The sequence below is a fragment of the Colossoma macropomum genome, unplaced genomic scaffold, assembly GCF_904425465.1.
Source record: "Colossoma macropomum unplaced genomic scaffold, Colossoma_macropomum, whole genome shotgun sequence".
Taxonomy (NCBI): domain Eukaryota; kingdom Metazoa; phylum Chordata; class Actinopteri; order Characiformes; family Serrasalmidae; genus Colossoma; species Colossoma macropomum.
Window position 1 is genome coordinate 35,837,416 of NW_023494789.1, and position 20,609 is coordinate 35,858,024.

Consider the following 20,609-nt stretch of genomic DNA (forward strand, 5'->3'; position numbering starts at 1 on the left):
ATTATTTAGTAAGTACAGGGACTTTATATTTGAGGTGTATGAAGTAATGAGCTTTTTGCATCATTGTGGTTTAATTTTGGCCCATTGGAAACAGCCATCAATTTCCCATGGTTACAAGGGTCTCTCACAATTTTAAAATTCTCCATTGTTTTTAATGGGCTTTCACTCTTCTTTTTGGAAACCAATCTTGGCTTATTTTGGGTGCAAACTTGGGACTGTTGTCTTGTTAAAATTTCCATCCTCTCTTCAATTTCTTCAGTTTCTTAGCTGATGAGATTAACATCGCTCCATTCATGGGTCCTTCGATGACATATAATGGCCCAGTATCATTTGCAGAGAAGCAGCCCCATTTTGTGATGCTCCCACCCTCATACATTACTGAGGGTTTGGCATTCCAAATGGCAATAATTCTGACCAGAGTACACTGTTGTAAAAGAGTTCTGATTTGTCTAAATGCTTGTGTGCAAATTTTAGATGCACATCTCTTTGCTTACTTTTAGCAGAGGAGTTTTGTGTGGGATGTAGGAATGGAGATGATTCTAGTGCAGTTCATTGCTTATTGTTCTCTGTGTAACTGTTGTTCCTGCAGCTCTGTTCAACTGACTGCTGGCTTCCTTCCTTATCATTAGTCTGAGGCTGGATTTACACAGTGAAACTTTCATGCAACTAGTTGCACGTTGTTAGTTGCCTGCAACCTAATTTCCATAGTCAGCCAAATAAAACAGCTTGTATTTATTTCTCTTGTGTTGTCCCTGAAATATAAACTCATATGTGTCATCTTGTCTGTAAACTTGTGCAATCTGTCTACACTTCTTTGCATAATTTTGCCAGCTGTCATCATCATTGTTTAAAATGGCTGTATCAGGAAGACAGCTATCACTGCAGTAGCACCTGTAAATATGCTTGATGAAGAAAAACAAATTAAGAGGGCTAAATGAGTGTGGTTGAAAGAGTGGCTATTGAAAACAGAGAAAAGAGTGGCTGGTTTATTCAGCTAGTACAGAAATGCTAGCTTTGAGAAACTCTTGTTTGTTTGTTGTCATCCCTCGGTTAACTGCCAAAAAGAAACATTTTCATGAACTCAGTTAGGAGTATCTTCTTTTCAGGTGTCCAAAAGACTTCACTTTCATTTTCTTGTCCATTGAGCTGATGCCTTTTGTAATCAGTCCTTTGAAATGGTGTTGTTTGACTTAATCACGTGATGCATTATTGGCATTTTGACTGGCTGTTTCATGAAACTTCTTGAGATGCTTGCAACTGTTGCAGCTGAGTTTCAAATGAGCTGCAGGATGCTTTACATAATGCAATTCAAGAAATTTACGTTTCACATAGAGTTCAAGCAACTAGAATTGTGTTTTTTACTGTGTAAATCCAGCCTGAGAATGCATTATAAAATTTTCCTTAGTGCCTTTGCCAGTAATAACAAAACGTTCTTACCTAGAGGCTGGGGAATTTTTTGGACCCAATCATTTAGATTGTCATTTCACTATGTCATAACTCATTTGCATAAAGGTAATAAAATTTTGAGTTGATTGGACGCTTGGCGTCATATTGTCTGTTGTGTGACACTAAATTGCAGCTACAGGTCACTTATATTCATTGGAAATGACTGGTTGTCTGTCACATGCTAATGTGAATGCAGGGCAAGTATGTACGTTGGCTTTTTCTAACTCTATGCCCTACATACTCAAATACTATATACTACACTACCACATACTATACTATACTATACTCAAAAAATAGTTTTTAAAATTACTGTCAAGTAGGCAGTCGTATGCAAAAGTTTGGGTGGCCCGGTCATATTACAATTAGTTGATTTTCTAAGTGAAAATAAGTTAATACATCCATAAACAAAAACTGTGCACTGGATTTGCAGATGCCACATTAAGTTTGTTCCCTGTAGGAGACGTGTTAATTTATTTGTACCTATAGAATCAACAACACATGTATTTTGACCAGGCATATTCAAACTTTTGCACACAACTGTACAACTGGGACACAGTGTCTGTCTGCGGTCATTGTGTTGTGTACGTGTGCTTCTTACAGGGGTCACCAGAGAGAGTTCCAGAAGAACAGGCAGATGGCCCACACTCTACACGCTCAGAACACTGTGACGGTCCCCAACAGCTCCTCTGAGAGAAGGGTAATTAAATACCGAATTTAATCAGATTCTTCAAATTAAAGTCCAGCTGGGCTTCTCTCCCAAATTCTCCTGCTGTTCATCATCCCTCTCTTTCTCCTTCATTTCAGCTGTCTGAGGAGCTCACTGTAGCTCACTCTGAAAGCACACAGGCCTACCTGCTGCAGAGAGAACCTGGAGGTGCTAATTAGTGATAAAACATTCAACTCACATTTTTGACGGAGTTGAGGAGAGCCAATGGACACTTAAAGCTTCCACTGAACTGGCTTCATCAACAAGAAAAATTAGCCCAGTTTTATGTAGAAGTGCACGATCTGAGTTACATTGAATTAGTAAAACAACTTCAAGCACTTTTTTCATAGAGCAAGGAACTGATAACAGATAAGAGATAGATATGCTCTTATTTTGTCCCCTTTCCTGGAACTAATAAGGAGTAACATTTAGAAAAGATTTAGGGAGAAAATGTCTGCGTTATCAAGTGTGTGTTTACATGCATTTAATAATCTGATAAATGTGGAAAATCATATTTTGTCAGTAATCCAATCAACGCGTTTACATGCACTTAGGTAATCGGATAATGGGAAAACTCTGGATCTACATGAGTCAGACAATAATCTGATTTCTGCTATGCAACCAGCCAATAGGCTCACAGAAGACGACGTGACGTAAACATAATGTAAAACTCAAACTTCATGACATGGCTTCCCTTTTTTAAACATAACTCTGCCTTACCTGAAAATATGAACATACCTCATCTAGAAGATGAAGAATATGTAAATCCTTCATTCAAACATGTATTTAGTTTCAGCGTCGCTCCATCTGCAGGGATAGACACCTCAGGTTCAGTCTTAGAGGTTGATTACATTTTCTGCCTCTCACAATCCAAGTAACTGATAACACACTGATGATGTTGAGGTCTGGACTTTGGGGTAGTCATTTCCATTGTTCTGAGAACACCAGCAGCTTTATCTGATTTGCAGATGTTCTCCTTTTTTGGTCCTTTTTCCTCAGGAAGGGCTTCTTGGCAGCTGCACATCCTTTCAGTCCCATAGTGTTGAGTTGTCTTCTCACAGTGGAAAGATGGACAGAAACACCTGTGGATTTTTCAGAAGCAAAAGATGAGCTTGATTTCCTCCTCTCTCTCAAACCCTTAAATACTGTTGGTGGCAACTAACTGATGCTTTTTTCACACCTCCAAGATTCAGTCTTAGAAGTTGGTTGCATTTTCTGCTTCTCACAATCCAAGTAATCCCAAACACATTCAATGACATTGAGGTCTGGGTTACTTCCCATCTCTGATGTTCGAGTGCAGTTGTTCTTCTTGTTTGTGTGTTTTCTTGTCTCAGTAATGGCCTCACAGCTTCTTTTCAGACTTGTAGTGTTGAGTTGTCTTCTCACAGTGGAAGGATGGACAGAAACACCTGTGGATTTTCTCAGATCTGAAGCAGCTTCATTTTCTCCTCTCTCAAATATGAAAGCTTTAAGTGTTGTTTATCTGATGGGGACAGCTTTAGTGGTCTACCAGGTCTTGTTAGAACTTCTATTTTCTCAACATCTTTGAGTCATTTTTTACTTCAGTTTTGGAAAGTCCTACTTTTTTATCTATTCTGTTTGACTTTCTCCTTTCTCATGGGAGTGAATTATCTTCTACTGATATTTATCCTCTACTGGGTTCTATCTAATTTCCTCAGAAATGTCTCCTGAAAACTGAATATCTTGTAATTAATGCCTATTTTGACTGGAAATTAAATAAATGAAGGGTGCTGACTTGTACAGCGCCATGTGTACTTATTGTTCTTCCTGTATATTTACTTATGAGTTATTCCTGTATAACTAATTCAAATAAATAAGTACAAACACACAAGAGGATACTGGTTGAGCTGATATTTCCCTTCCATAGGTTACAGGAAAGACAAATAATCACAGATGCAAAGGAGACATTGCCAGTGGAATGCCAGATGAATCACACTTTTAATTGCCAGTAAATTGCCAGCTGTGGAATGGCTGTACCTCTCTCCTGTGTATATTTCCGAAGTGAAATACACAAACTGAATGCGCCTGGAGGATGTAGTCTGTAGTCTGCAGTGCCAAGATTCGCCATCTTCACGCGGAAAAATAGAACAATATAAGCTGTGGCGCTCTGGGGGAGGGGCAGACCTTCAGAAGCGCGGCCAACGCCAAAGGCCTGGCAAACTTTCAGCACCGTGGACAGCGCCAGTCTCTGTGGCTGAAAGAGCAGGAACCCCATTCAGCGGAGGAGAGCAGAGAGACGACGAACAGCAGAAATGGTTCTGAGCCCGAGTAATAACAACACGAGGGAAAATGTCATTCATTATTTATTCGCGCGGTTATTAAACAGTTCTGAGGGGCTTTGGAGCAACTCAGACACTCCACAGACATGTGAGAGGCATAGAAAATGGCTTTATATGTATACATATATACACATATTGAATATATATATATATTCAAATAAATAAATACAAACACACAAGAGGATATTGGTTGAGCTGATATTTCCCTTCCATAGGTTACAGGAAATATATATCGTCTATCACGATATCGTGATAGACGATATATATTTCCTGTGATAGACGATATATATTTCCTGTAACCTATCACTATATATATATATATATATATATATATATATATATATATATATATATATAGTGATAGACGTTAAAGGGGAACTCTACCACTTTTTTCAAAATTTCTGCATAATACCATTCTAGAGAAACTTAGCGAGTCAGAATTGTTCACAGTGGGGGAATCAGACCCCCGCCCCTAAAAGTTCAGCCATAGAAAGTTAATGTATGAAATGGTTATGAACGCTGCCTGATGTCTGGGACGTTGTTTTACTGTAGTTTTGTGATAACGTTTTGGCTTAGAACGTCTTGTTAATCCATTTCCTTTAATTCATTCATGGCGGATGGGTACATGCAGGGCGTTGTGAGACAAAATAGTCCCCAAAGAAATTTTTTTTTTTTTCAGATTTTCCACTGTAGGTTCACTGGTGGTTTTGGATAGTAAAAAAATATTTGCTTTGTAGACTTGGCGACCCCCGGTTCCATTCACCACTGTAAAGAAATTAGAGTCTGTAACTTTCTACAACGAATCATTTCACATCAAACCAAAGTGAAAGATTCTGAAGGAATTACGCAAATTAAGCTGATTGGGGCAAACGGTGCAATGACGTCAGTCTTAATAATGCCGCGTCTTCAGCACTTGCAGATCAGTTTCAGGTAGATATTGAGGACCCTGCAAATTACTAAACTGCTCCGTTTAAGATGTGAAGGTTTGCACCCCCTAAACTCTTAAAAAGAAAGCTTCCAAAAAGGATGAGAGTGATCGAAGAACCTCTTCTGGTAACCCTAAAGAACCTTTCATTGGGTGTTATAGGTTTAAAGAGTCATTTTTTCTGATGTGTACAAGTATTAAGAACCTTTTTAAAGTTTAAGGAACCTCCACAAATGCATAGGTTTGCTTTTTTCTCATGGTCTTCAGTACCTTTAGTTAGGGAATGTAATTGTACCACAATCCTTTGCAATTGCATTTTTAGACTACATTGCCTCGCCACACACTGTCTCGCCTCCAGCCTTTATATATTATCATTCTGTTTTATTAACCTTTAGCTTGTGAAAAGGTACAAATGTGTGCACACTTAAATGACAGTTCTTCAGTACAGAAAATGGTTCTATACAGAACCATGAACACTCAAAGAACCCTTTGCCTGATTAAAGGGTTCTCTGCATTGTGATAGCGTTCTTTAGATTGATGGAGAATGTGCTGCAGATGGTTCTATTAAAAAAAGCTTGATATTGTAACCACAGAAGAACCCTTTTGGTGCTATATAGAACCCTTTTGAAAAAAAGTTTGAACCATCTACAGCACATTCTCCATCAATCTGAAGAACCCTTTCGTGATGCAAAGTACCCTTTAATCAGCAAAGGGTTCTTTTAGTGTTCATGTTTCAATACAGAACCACTTTCTTTACTAAAGAATCCTTAAAGAACCACAAATTTTAGGAGTGCACTTTCTTCCTGGTAAAAAACTTATATAAGGTACACAGCTGGACCTGAAACCACTGTTGTACCTTTGAGGGTACATTTGCATTATTTGTACACTGATGAACATTAATGTACCTGCACTGTACCTTATTTCTGACAGTGTACATCTAAACCGAGAGCCATTCAGGAACCTGTAGCGTGGAGAAAAAGCCAAACAAATCAGCGCAAGCATGCAAAATGTGCGCGAGTCGTTTGCCTGCTGAATATAGTCGTTATGCAAATCTGTCCAGTAGCCAATCTTGCAGCCATTAGGGGGCCCGGCCTTCGGCGCTAGGATCCTGAGGGGTGGGCTGCGCGTGCTTCTGCTTCCCGCCCGCTCGTGCTGCTGTAAAACTAATCCCTCTGCCAGAGCCCCGCGCTCCTCTTCTCTTCACAACTTCCTGCATGGAGAAGCGCGTCGCTCTTAACGCCACTGAGCTCGCGAGAGCCCTCGGATTTGCCTCTACATAGGAGAGATTAGCCGAACCGCGACCCTTTCATGCTCAGCTCGAACCCGTCGCGCGCCCGGCGAGCTCCCCGGCCGGAATTAACTTGGAGAATGTGAGCGTGAATGTGAAGGAAGCTCGCGCTGCATGAGGAAGGCACCGAGAGCCGAAGAGTGGGCTGCCCGGTATGTCCCACGGAGCACGAGCGGGGCTATTCGCTTCTCGTTCACAGCCCTAAACTGCTCTTGTGTTCTGAGATGAACTCAGAGGCGCGCGATCGCTGAAGTCAGTGTTTTGTTTTCTTTTTTAATTATTATTATCGCTCTTTTTTCCGTCTTCATTGACGCTTCATTTCAACTCGCCCTTCGCGCTTCGCCATCAATGCGCATTAAGACATGTGGAGTCTACGGGAACCGCGCCGTCCCACGGTTTTCAGCCTGACTTTGGCAGCTCTCCTCGTCCAGTCCATCAGCTGCCATCCCGGTAAGTGGGCCTACAGACTTCACGCTTTACGTTATGGTCAGGATCGTGACACTTTTCAGGAGACAGAAAAGTTCCTAAACTGGTGTTAAACGGTCACCTCAACCGTCACGGAAGCTCTGGTCATTTAATCAGTGGAAAAGGACCTTGACCACTGATATTTCTGCTCGATTAGACCAAGGGTGGGCAGCGTTTTGTGCCCCCCAGGGATATCGGAGCTGCTGGGAAGAGCCTTGAGGCTCGGATGGTCTCTCTGACCCTCAAATGACGTTAAGATTTTGGTCGCTGGCCAGAAGGTCCGTGCCCATATTGCATACAGGGCTGTATTATTTATTGATGCTCAGGACCATTTTGTCTAGAGCACTTAGTGATGGATTGGTTTACCTTGCGATATTACATCTGTTCCCATTTGGCATGCGAAAGAAACAGGCAGGTTTTTCTGGACACTACACAATTTTATAAGGTTTGCTGTGCTGTTATGTCCTTCAGGGTACATTTCTTGCTGACCTTGAAGTATGTTATTTGTTTTTGTGGTTGTTCTCTGCCTGTTCCACACACCTATATAACTCTTGGCTTGGCCTTATGGCTGTAGAAGAAGATTATATTGAAGTAGAACTACATAATATGGAATTCCTCTAAACTTTAGTGAGGTTCTTCACTGGCCAGCCGTTGGAAGGTTCTTTAAGGAATCAAAAGCCAAGCCAAAAAGTCCCTGAGACTGTATGATCAGCCTATAAAAGGTCAGTGCTGGCAGAGTCCCCCCTTGTTAATGCAGATACAGGTTGTCCTGGTGTACAATTTGCTCTGCTCTGCTCACAAGTCCATTAAAGAAGCCAAGACAGCTCTTCACAAACAACCTCTCCCAGCGCTGTGCATTTAGCTGTAGCCCCAAAGCCTGGCTGCCTGCTCTCTTGCTTTATCCCACAAAGTTACGGAGATTACATTCGCCTCAGATGGTTTCCAATCCTCAGGCACAGTCTCACCTTAATAGCTGTGGATGGAGAGGTGCTGTAGAGTGATGGTGTTGTGCCCTGATCGTGGGATTAGGCCTTGATGGCTTTATTAGAGGGTTGATAAATGCTCTGGATGAAAGGCCCTGTCATATAAGGAGGCACTAGGCTGCACTTGGTTTTGTCACTGATAGATGCTCTTCATCGGTTCTTGTTTTCTGTCCAGTGCTGTATTTTAAGACCTTGTCATAAGGTGCACACTGAGACTAATAATGGGTAATCATTGTTACCTTTTTTGTATTAAACTCACAATGATGGGTTCTGGAGCAAAGCAAAGTGGAGGCCTTGGGACTGAAGGAGAGTTGGCTTCCCAAAATTCAAAGACAGAGCTTTGAATGGAGATAGATGGCTTTGAAAAGCATACACTTATTTGAAAACTGGAGGCTGACTGAATCAGAACCTGGTTTGTCTTCTAATGATGGAGGAGCTTTAAACTCAGATTGGCTGAAAAGTTAGAGCACTGAGAACAATAGAAATTCATGCTACACTCTTGAAAATAAAGTAAAAAAAATTAAAGGGCCTTCATCATGCGGAACTAAATTGTGTTGTGTTTATTTATGTATTTATGTAGTACGTATGCATGCAGAACGTTTTAAAACATACCATTCACTTACCAGTCTATAACATCATGAAAATTAAGTTGCGAAACCCTGTTTTAAAATCATAATTTTTGTGATGTCACAAAAATATACGCATTTACATTTATCCGCCTATTCAGCCTACAGCGGCCCTGCCCATTAACACTGAAGTAATAAAAAAATAAAAGGAGAGTTTTAGCCCTGACTGCTTTTCGAATGAGGTGAGGACAGAGCAACCTATCAGAACAGAGGGCATTTACATACATTAGCCTTAAAGCCACAGTAAAACAAACAGCATGTTAAGTTGTAAGGCATAAAGAGAGGTTGGAAAATGGTCATGTGAATATGAATTGTGGCTGTTTTGGTACATAAACCCACACAAACGTCATTAGTTGATATCAGTGAAAAACAATAAAATACAAGTTTAAACTCATTTACAGCACCGGTTGTTGTAAGAACTTCCCATTTTAATATTTTAGGGAATTAAAAGTGGCTCTTCTGTAGCATCTCTCCAAAGACCCCTTCCTGGCAGCTTTATTTTTAGAGAGTGTGCACTGTAATCGTGCTTAACAAATCCCTCACCACCTGTGGATCCGTGCAGTCTGAGGCGCGCTTACATTGATATTTATACAGTGTGTGATAGTTCATGAACCTTCTTACATAATTCTGCAGCCCACAGACCTGTGTGTTTGTTTTCAATGTTTCATAAAAATACTAAACAGAAAATATTATAAACGCAAATTTATACTGACAGTTTCTACAAGAACAGCCTTACAGAAATAGAGCATGTAATATTCAGCATGATCTGTATCTGAGTGAGAATGTGAGCAAATGGTGATGGAACATTAAGGTTTATGAATTATAATATATGAGGGGGTGCAGACTGCATCCAGTGGATTGATCATTGTTTGTGGAATTTCTGTAATATGTTTCCTGCACTTCTACATTATACTTTGTCGAAGCATGTAAGTCGTTTATACAGCAGCTCATAGTGACACTACATTCCCTTTCCAGTGACACCTCCCGCGATTCGTAAATAGTAATGTTTCTGCAGAGGATGAGTTTGGGCTGTAATAGCATCGTAAGAGCAGTGACTGAGGCGCTATTTCTGCTGGCTAACCCTGGATATGAATTGTCTGTGCTGGAATAATGGCTGGGGAGTAGAGGTTACGGGGAGGTTTAAACACATTCATGCTGCTCGGAGGAGACTGGAGACTGTTTGGCCAGAAGTGGCTACTGTGCACTAAAGTACAATAGAGGACTGCATGACCTCAGCCTTTCGCCATTGTTTCATCAAAGCAACACAAAAATGAAGGCGAGCTGAATTATTTGGCTCAGGAAGGGCTGGGATTTCCTATTATATAATTCCGTTTGTTTTGGAATTCCGTTTGTGTTATATATTGTTGCCATTGTGGGCATGTGTGCCTGTTGAGCTGTGCTTGTTGAGGTGTGGGTTTTCAGTAGAGACGCTACCTAAGGAACCACTCGCTGCACTGTTCGCTTTGGAGTGCTTTGTGTGTAGAATTTAATGAAAACCCTGGAGGTATGAGTCTGTGTGTATGTTGTGGAGATCATTTATACTTTATGTGTGATTCATTTGTACCATATGTGTCTGTAAGTGTGTGTGTGTGTGTATTAGGCCTGTGCCCAGTGATGGTTAGCCCAGTTACTCCGGTAACAGCCCCCCAGTGATGGAAAAACTCATTCACTGCTACATTAAAAAACACTGTTAACTGATTGATTCATTTCATGCGAACCATAGCAAGACAGCAGAGTTCCTGAACATGAACATAACTGAACATTTACACATGTTGGGTAATGTGATACCAAGCCGAGCTTAAACGGCTTTTTATGAAATGCCGAGAGGCAGATGTGGAAAAATAAAGAGACAGGTGGATTTTTTTACTGGATCTTTGTTAGCAATGTGTTTTCATAGTCAATTTAGCGGGTTTATGGAATTGATAGCCAAGTTCATATTCCATTGCTAGTGTAGAAGGCAAATTCCACCGCAAGGGAAATAACTTCATTAGGTGAACATTGAAGTCATTTGTGATTGATAATTCAATGATTCAGCGAGTTATGATTTACTTCAGTGTTGTATGCTAAATTCACACAGATTAGCTAGTCTGCTACACTGCAAAAAATGGTATTATGGCAAGTGAAATTGTCTTAAATCTAGTCGATATATCTAATATTTCTCATCTTGAAATTGTTGTAAACTTATTATAAGATTATTCCATTTATTTCTAGGTGTTTTTACTTGTTTTAACCCCTTAAAATCCCAGGCTTATTACATGCTAAAGCTCATTACTACAGGGACTTCAGTGCAAACTGGTTGAGCTATTCTTAGGTTCTAGAAGTGTGTAATAAAACTTTGGGCCTGTCAGCGGGCGGTGGCCATGTAAGGGGTCAAGTGATTTTATCAAGTGATGTTGTCTCACTATATTGACAGATAATTATTTTTTTTTAATATGAATATGCATGATGCTATAGAATACCAAACAAAGAAAACAAATACCGACATAACAAACAAATACTCATGTATTTTAATTATCTGGGACAACTAGTAAAATTCTACATTAATGCCACATTTATTGCACCTAGCATAGATGAAATTGTTGAGATTGTTAAAAATGCGGCTGTTGGGCTGCACTAGTTAAATGCATCCGGAACTGCAGGAAGATATCATGCCTGTAAAAAAGCCACCTCTGTAGTACAGTGTACATTTTAAGAGGTAATCACACCACAGTGATAGGGATATTCTGTTAATATAGAATATCCACAAATGATCAATATTGTTCTTTGTCCAGATAAGTTTTATTGAAGCCTCTTGATCACAAGTCCATGAGAGATTTTGGCTTCTGCCTCACTCTTAAAAAAAATTAGAGCCATAACACCATAACATCTCAATATAGTCAAAACATGGCTGAGAAGTTAATACCTGATTGGACAACAGCATTCAGAGAGAAAAACATGTTTTGACAGTTAGAACTGTTTATGCAAGTAAGAACTTTCACTTAAACGTTAAGGGCTTTCCTGTTATCTTCAAAAAGCAGAAGTGATACAACCAATGAGCCTGACTACAAGCTGTGGTATTCAAAAATATCAATTCTTCAGAGAATTTATCGAGACATTAACTCATATAGACTCTCGACCTGTTCTGACATAATGTGCCAGAGCAAACTGTTCTTATTCAAGGACAGAGTCAGCATGTCAGAATGTAATGGTTACCTATGGACAATATAATGGAGTTTAAATCATGAATCGTTACATTTTTTTAAAATCTCTCTCAGGGATGAAAAATGCAGCTGGAAGCGTTGAGTACATGACATACACCTCCCTATTCCAGTGTCAAGAGATGTAGAACTTTTCTGTTTTCCAGTTCTACATCTCATACAGCTCAAACTTCATCCTTTCCACTGGAAACTCTGCTGCACCTGCCTGGGTTAGGGGCATAACTATATATGGTTTGATGACCTTATGAAAGTGTGAGCAGTGGATCCACATTTCCCCTCCTGCCTCGGACTGCAGTTGGAGTCAATAGGAGCACTTTCCAGGTCGGTTCCAGGCCCTTCTCACAGATCCTTCACTACCGCCCACTTCTAGACTGTTAAGCTATCCATCAGCCAGGTTGGGGAGAGCAGCTTGAACCTGGGAACATTTAGACTAGACAGTTCTGCACAATTCAGACATATACTTAATCAGTCTATTTGTTGAAGGGATCCTTTGGCAGACTGGAATCTGTAAGTGGCAGTCATTCATAGGAAAGCCCTGTGACTGCCTCATATGGTGAGATGCCTGCCTGTTGGTTAGCCCACCCTCATGTGCCCTAGCACTAAAGGAAGTACCTGTACTCTCGCTCAAGGTTTTTCAAACTGTTTGGTGGTCGTTTGCATTCTCTCTAAATACGCTGAGTGCTTTCCCTGCAGGAAACAAGATGCTGCGAATGTGCCAAAATGCCTGCTGAAGGCAGTTCTCTTGAGATGGGGGTGCCTAAGAAAATGCATTTGAATAACGGTACCAGTTTTGTGAATAGAGTTATTTCACATATTTCAGAGGTGCTCAAATTCGACGTGAATACACATTGTGCTTATCGTCCTGAATCTAGTGGTGCAGTAGAGCGATAGAAACCAAAGATGGCCAAATCAAACAAAAGATGGCCAAAGTTTCTGTTAATACAGGCCTAAATTGGGTTACTTCAATAAAGTCAAGCATTAAATGCTCAAGAATTGAAGTGGGTGTTTGATGTGTACTCTGTTTTGTTGTAATGCCTTTCTCTATATTCATTTGTAGACATGTTAGGCACGAGTCATGCTGTGTGGCAGTGGTTGAAAACGCCCACTGGAGTCAAGCCAGGTCTCTGTGGCAGAGTCCCGTAAACAATGCGTATGCCAGAGTTCTGTTTTTGTGGTGGACTGCTGAAGAAGAGGAAGTGAGAGTGTCAGTGAGGGTTACCAACATCGGTGAGATCAGGTCTAGGTTTATGTACAATGTCCAAAACAGTGAGAGAGTCCTTGCGAGTGCCCTCCTCCTCACTCAGCAGCAGTAGTTGGATTAAGTGTGTTGCATCTATATATTGTCACATTCTGCAGTGAGAGTAAAATATTCTGCCATGTGCGCAGATGAGCATTAGACAAATGCATCATGCGAGCAGATGTGATCATTTTATTACAATATAAGAAACATAGACTAGAAACTCGTGCATAGCAACGAGATCTGAAGGCCAAATCAGATAAAGGTTGTGAGATCTCGACAAAATCAAGGAGCCAACCTCGAATACATCACAGGAAATATAACAGAGTCATGACCTATTTTTAGTAACTGGTTTGGATATAAACAGAATAGATTTAATCCTTTTCCACAGCCCTACCCTGACAGGAAATTAAATGACCTAAGTGTTTGACAGACTGTTGGACGAGCTGCAGTTTGTGTTTAGAGCACTTCTGTTGTCAGCAAGAAACTGTAACAATGCTATTGTCTGTTTTACATGAAGCTTTATCTTTGCTAGCTAACAGGATGATGTAGATGTATTGAATTAAAGTGCTGCCCACTGGGAACTTGAATGACTCCAAATTGCGATGAAGCTGTGATGGAAAAAAATATTAGGAGAATCAGTTTAGCCTTGAGGCCTTGAGGAAGTACTTTCCAAGTGTAATGCTTTCCTGAAATTAAAAAATCAAACCAAAATTGACTTTCTGAAGCTACCAGAATGCTAAAAAAACATTGGCCAAATCGATTACAGCGAACTATGATGCATCAGGAGAAATTTCTATCAAAATAGTAGAAAGATTTGGGACTATTGGTGCTGCTGGGATGACTGCATCATTTACCAGTCCAACCCCAAGCAATACGTACCATTGTTTTTGCAAAATGGCCAGAATTGGTGAATTTAGTGGTTAATATAAACAGGGAAGAACCACCTCTCTATCCACTAGAGAAGAATTGATTTCCTCTAAGTTGTTTTTGGCATTCCAGGACATATTGTGATTTAAAAGGCTTGTAAGTTGACTTTGGTACCACTTTTGCTGGGAGCACTCCATTCATACACCTCATATCAAGTTCATCCTTAGCTCATGGGGTTTCAGGTATTTGGTCTAATATAGTCGGAGAGTGAGGCTGTGTTTTACAATTCTCTCTGAAAATGAAGGCGAGAACTGAGGAAGGAGAGCACACTTATGCAATGCAAAAACTCATGCACTTCCCATTGTTCTAGATCTAGATTGTCATATGGTGCCCGAAACTTTTTTCACTTTTATTTGGGTCCCATGGATAATAGACAGGACATTGAGATTGTAAATCTCAGTAAACAAGTACCCATTAAATTTACTGGACAGTGTTTAGAGAGAATGAATTTGTGGCTGAGTTGCTTGTTTCCTAGTTTAGTAACCACAGGTTTTGTTTAGGTTTTGCTAAGGGGACGTCCCGAGGAACCCGCAGTGAGGACAGTATCCTGACTGAGGGTGATATGTGGAGCAGCCCTCTTTCTTAGAACTGATTGTGTTGTACCTGTGTCAACTAGGAAGGGAAGTTCTGTATCATTAATAAACAAAATTAATTGTCAGTAATTGGACAGTTTAAAGGGGTTTAAATCACTAATCACCACAACAGCATCAGTTTTCAGACATCAGAGAAAACAACTTCAGTTGTCAGGAAATACGCGAGTAAAATCATGTCTCACCCCTCGTTCATCAGGCAAAACAAGACGTTTCAAATGGCTTGAGGCGAAATGGCTCCAGAGAAGAAGGTATCAGACTAAGCTACAACCGCGTTCCAAAAAAGATGGGACACTGCAAAATGTAAATAAAAAGAGTATGCAGTGATGTGCAAATCATGTAAACCCTACATGATTTTAGCATGGAGGGTGTAGTGTCCATGATTTCAGTGATTCATGATCATTTATTTGAAATCAAAACAATAAAATTTCTCACTTTTAACATATGTTGTCTTTATACTTATTTCAATTAAAAATAGGATTTAATCAATTTGCCCATCATCGCATTCTGTTTTCATTTACATTTTGCACAACGTCCCAACTTTTTTGGAAACGGGGTTATGAATCCACACATTAAAGTTTGTGTGATATTCGCTATTCTGTTCTTTCTTACTGGATTAATTCCAGTGACCATAAACTACAACCGCAAATGTTACTGGAATAAAAAGTGTTATTATTATTTTTATTGTCTCTATAAACCGTGACCGACACAGGCCTAGTTTGTATCATTTGTAGTTATGCTTGTGAGTGGTTTATTTGTGTGCATGTGTCTGTTTATTAGTGAACATTGTGCCAGTAACACTCTGTGTCTGGGCTGCTCTTGTTCTTGTGAGTGTGTCCCAGTGCCCTCTACAGCTCCGCTCTCTGCCCCTCTGTCAAACAGGCCTGGTGCTCTGCAGGAAGCTCCAGCCTGACACCAGAATCCATCACGGGCCTCTTGTCAGAAGACGCGAGGTTTTTAATGCTTTACCTTGCCCTTCACTCTCCCAGCAGCACTCTCACTCGGCCCTAATGAGGACTCCTCCGCTGTGTGATTGAATGGTCGTCTATGTAATGAAATCAGAAAGGAATCCTTTCTGCCTCTCTCCTTTTCTAATCTGTCTGTCTTCCATACCCTGACCCGCATACAAAGAGCCTGTAAATCGTTTAATTGAAAGCAGAGAGTGAAAAATCAATAGGAAGGAAGCATTAAAAGTAATGGAATGCAGTGATCCAGATCCATATTTCATATCCTCAAGACGGGTGTGACTTTTACACATGTCACTGGCTCACTTTAGCCTGGCTTTTTACAGGGTTTTTTTATTTTATTTTAAAGAGGGTTAGAATTTATAGAGGGGTGATGCGCTTTGGCTGCCTGCAGTGGAGTCTGCTTAACAGATTAATGCCTTACTCAGCTAATTTAACTAATTTGAGTCTTAAATGACTCAAGTCTTTCATCTCACTTACAAATTACAGTTTGATTACAGTTTGACTGAATAATTGATAAGTCAGAGATTAACCCCTCAAGTGTGTCCACCCTTTGGTTCCTCAGTGTGGTAAATACATAATACGCACTGTTGTTATTATAATACATACAGTACTGTGCAAACGTCAGACGTCCTTCGTTTAATTTTCAGTCTGCTATTAAGTTGAAGATATTCATTTTCTAGGAGATATTTCTGAGGAAATCTGACATTGGGTAATCTACTAGCTTGAAGAAGTGGAAGGTTAAAGAAAAATAAGTTACCAAAATTGAAATGAAAAATTATTAACAGGTTCAGAAAAAAGGGGACCTGGTAGAGCATCAAAACTATCCCCATCAGAGAAACAGCACTTAAAGCTTTCATCTTTGAGAGAAAGGAGAAAATCAAGCTCCACTCTTGCTTCAAATCAGAAAAAATCCCAAAGTGTTTCTGTCCATCCTTCCACTGTAAGAAGACAACTCAACACTGCATGTCTGGAAGAATATGTAGCTGTGAAGCCATTACTTAGAAAATGAAAAAAAAACAAACAAACAAACAAAAAAGCAGACAATGTGCAAAATTTGGAAATTTGCAAATCAAACAAAGCTGCTGGTGTTTTCAGAACAAGTCCAAACCTCACCATCACTAAATGTGTTTGGGATTACTTGGATCATGAAGTAAAAAATGCAACCAACTTCTAAAACTAAACTTTGGAGGTGTGAAAAAATATCCCTGCAGATTTCTTTAGAAAAACTGAAAGCAAGTCTCTTGAAAAGAATGGAAGCTGTAATAAAGACAAAGGTGCATTTATTCGCACAAATAAAAAGCAACTCTGAATCATAACCTTTTAAATATATTTTAGGGAATAAACTGCTACTACATAGTACCTGATATTGGAGAGTTTGTAATTCCATGTCATTAAATAAATCAGGATATTAAATTGAACATTCACCTGAGGACAGTCACCAAAAAAAGTCTGAGACTGGGCTAGGTCCCAAGGTGTCAGATCATAAAAATGGGTTTGGAACATAATTGCTAATTTGAAAAGACAGATTTTAGTAATAATGGGTGCACCTTCTCCTGCTGTGGTGTTTTACTTTGGAATTACAAGGATTACTAGGACAGTCATTACTTGGGTGTGAAAAAGTCAGGAGAAGTGCTCAGTGAAAGTGAACCAGTAGAAAAGTCCAAGCGTCAGAGGCTCAGCACTTGAGAACCTCTGACGGTGATGTGCAATAGCACTGCTCATTAGGGCTGTCTGTGCAGGTTAGTCCACCAGTCAACATTTGTGAACATTTGAGAGTTGATCGCTTTATCAGTTACAGACTTTACACCAAGCTGGCACTCTGAAGTGAATTTTGATATTTCTGTAATTTATAGATTTTTTTTACTTAAATCACTAAAAATGCTCCATCAGTTCAATGTAAAAAATTACTTCATGAAGTAACAAGAATTTGTAACTGATTTTATTCAACTCAAATATATGCTTCAAATGAAACGATGCACAGCAAGATTTTGTTTAGATAACCATAAAAATCAATATTTTACATCTGTTCAGTCCTTGAAACACTTTTCCACGTTTTACTGTGATGTCTGTCTGTTTGTTTGTCCGTCCATCCATTCATCTGTACATCTATCTATCTATCTATCTATCTATCTATCTATCTATCTATATGGTTTTCCCAAGACTGCACAGTGTATCATTATTTAATAAATTGCAGTGTTGGCCTTCGTAATACTGATATCACAGGAGGCTGCAATATGCAAATGAGCCTCTAACCAAACACAGTGTATTTTACTGTGTACTGTCTAAGCATTCTGGAAATTACAGTTCCAGATGTTTGTTTGTAGATGTTTTAATGAATCAGGATATTTATTAAATCCAGCAAAAGTGTACTTTAAAAATTGGCTCATCAGGTCAACCTAGAAAACAACAATAAGCCATTTCATTTTAGAAAAAATGCTTTGAATGAAACAATGCAAAGCTAAATTTAAGGTTAGCTGAAAAAGCAGTACTTTAAAACAATTCAAATCTTAAAAACATTTTAATCCATCTTCTGCCCTGTTCCACTTTTACAGTGTTAGTTATTTTGGTTAAAATAACACATTTCAAACATTTGTATTCCAATCATACATAAAAAGGCTTTTCTCATGTATCACAAGCCATATCGCTTTTGCAATGTATAGCAAAGTTATCATACTAGTATTTTGTTGTATAATGCAGCCCTAACTAGCGCTGTCGCCTCACAGCAAGAAGGGCCTGGGTTCAATTCCCAGCCGGGCGACCAGTCCTTTCTGTGTGGAGTTTGCTTGTTCTCCCTGTGTCTGCGTGGGTTTCCTCTGGGTGCTCCAGTTTCCTCCCACAGTACAAAAACATGCGGTCAGGCTAATTGGACATGCTAAATTGCTTCTAGGTGTGAGTGTATATATCTGTCTGTCTGCCCTGACCCAGAAGGTTTAGGAATGCAGCCCTAACTGTTACTGTAAAGTAATACTTGTTCAGATTTGGTCTTGTTTTTACCGTTTAAAGATACTGTAGTCTTGTCTAGTCTCAAGGTTGCCAGTTGTAGTTTGGATTTTGTTTTGTTATGTATGCATGTATTATTTGTTATGTATTTATTTATATCTATGGAGCATCGTATGGATCGCGTTGGCGGAGAGGCTAGAAAAACACGTGGAAAACATTACTCATGCTGGCAAATGCTCTTTTGTTTTCGAACATGCACTTCAGCAGGTAGCAGGAAACGCCCAGACTAGCGCTCCCCCAACACGAAACACAGGGAAGGGGTAAAGCGGGAGGACACAACATATGAGGAGGATAGCCACACCCCCTAAGCTCCTCACAGCCATGCAGAGCATATGGCAGACAACACTATATATATACATATATATAGACGTTAGCAATGCAGATCAAGACGCAAGTAGAGATCATGTTAACTTAATGCTTTTATTATAGGTTCTATTGAGTGGTTTGTTAATCTCTCTCTATCTCTTTCTCTCTCTCTCTCTCCCTCCTTCTCTTGCTCTCCCCTTCTCTCTCCTACTCACAATAGTTATTTGTTTTAAATAGGGCCTTAGCTGTAAAACTGTTTCATATTCATGTATTCTGCTGAAGACAGGCTTGAATATTTCAACAAGACAGATATAAAACACTTGTTGACTGAACTGCTTATCGAATCTCGGTGTCTGCTTCTTTGAACAGGTAAAGCCGCAGGCTGTAAAGTCTTTGGTAATCATAGAAAATAACTATTTGGAGGCCACAGTTTGGCGCACTATAATTAAAGCTTTCGAATAAACGTGTTATTTCATTCACTGCTGGCTACCCTGCTGGGCACCCAATCAATATGAAAAGAACCTGTGGAAAAAGAATTCTAAGGTCTGTTTTATCTGATATAATATAAAAGCTAATGTATTGGATCGCAGCAAGAGCTTTGAATAAAGAATAATTGCTTCATTGTTGCTAGTACAGCAGCATAAATGAACTAAATGAAGAATTATATGACTGTTTCTCTTATTACAGTTATTTATATTATGGAGCAGTGAATGATGCTCAGCCCCGGTAATGGGCTAGCACTGTGCTTGAACACACCCAATACATACTGCTGCATGATAGAGTGTGTTATATATTGTTTCCCTGCTTGGAACCACAAGGTCAAATCTTAAAACCTTTATTTCAATTTGGAAACAGCAATAACCAAAAAATAAGCCAATTACTCAAAGGTCTGGAATTGATAGTGTTAATGCTAAGCCAGTCTGTCCTCACAAATGCTTGTACACACACTTTTTCAGATTAGAATTTTCTTTGGAAGTCGTTCAATAGAACACTTTGTGATTCAGTGATTATATTTGCTCTTTCAAAGGCTGTTATGCACTTGCTCAATTGCTTGGTAATTAAAGGGGAAAATGTGTTTGCCCTTTCCTCAAACCTATAATATATGATTAATCCTGCTAATGGATTTACCTAAGCCCTTGATAGACTCAGGCAGTGGACCGTTCAGCCATTTAATGTTTAGAACTATAGCCTTGGCGGCTTTAGATACAAGAGCCTCCCATAGGGACCTTAATTGCCGGGTTATCATTTCACACACCGGCCAGATGTTACTCTCAATAGCCTTGCTGGTATTTCTTCTAGTGTGATTTACTTCACTGTAACAATTCCACCCATAACTGATCACATGAAAAACCCCGTGCTAACTAGCCAAGCCGTATAAAGCAGGAAGAGTTTGAATGGTGGCTTATGCGGTGCCTCATTCGCTAATGACTTTCTCTCTCAGGAAGTCCTACTGTATTGTCGTTTAAAATAGGCCAGACTCCTTACCAAACAATGAGACAATAGGCCATCACTAGTTCCATAAATACAGGATAAAGCCAGGATGTTGGTGGTTTATGCACACAATGTGGGCCTCCTTGCTTTGACTCCATTCTGCTGGCTTATAATGCGAGGGATACACCTTGTTCCTTGCCTTTGGCTTTAA

General features: G+C 39.7%; 1 protein-coding gene across 1 annotated transcript in view; it reads left to right on the plus strand.

Moving 5' to 3' along the window:
• Nucleotides 1-6,576: 6,576 nt before the first annotated feature.
• Nucleotides 6,577-20,609, plus strand: part of ca16b (carbonic anhydrase XVI b) — a 120,413-nt gene continuing 106,380 nt past the window's right edge. The window contains 1 exon segment of the mRNA XM_036571151.1: nt 6,577-7,115. Within this exon segment, the coding sequence (XP_036427044.1) occupies nt 7,028-7,115 (88 nt within the window). The 5' untranslated portion in view covers nt 6,577-7,027.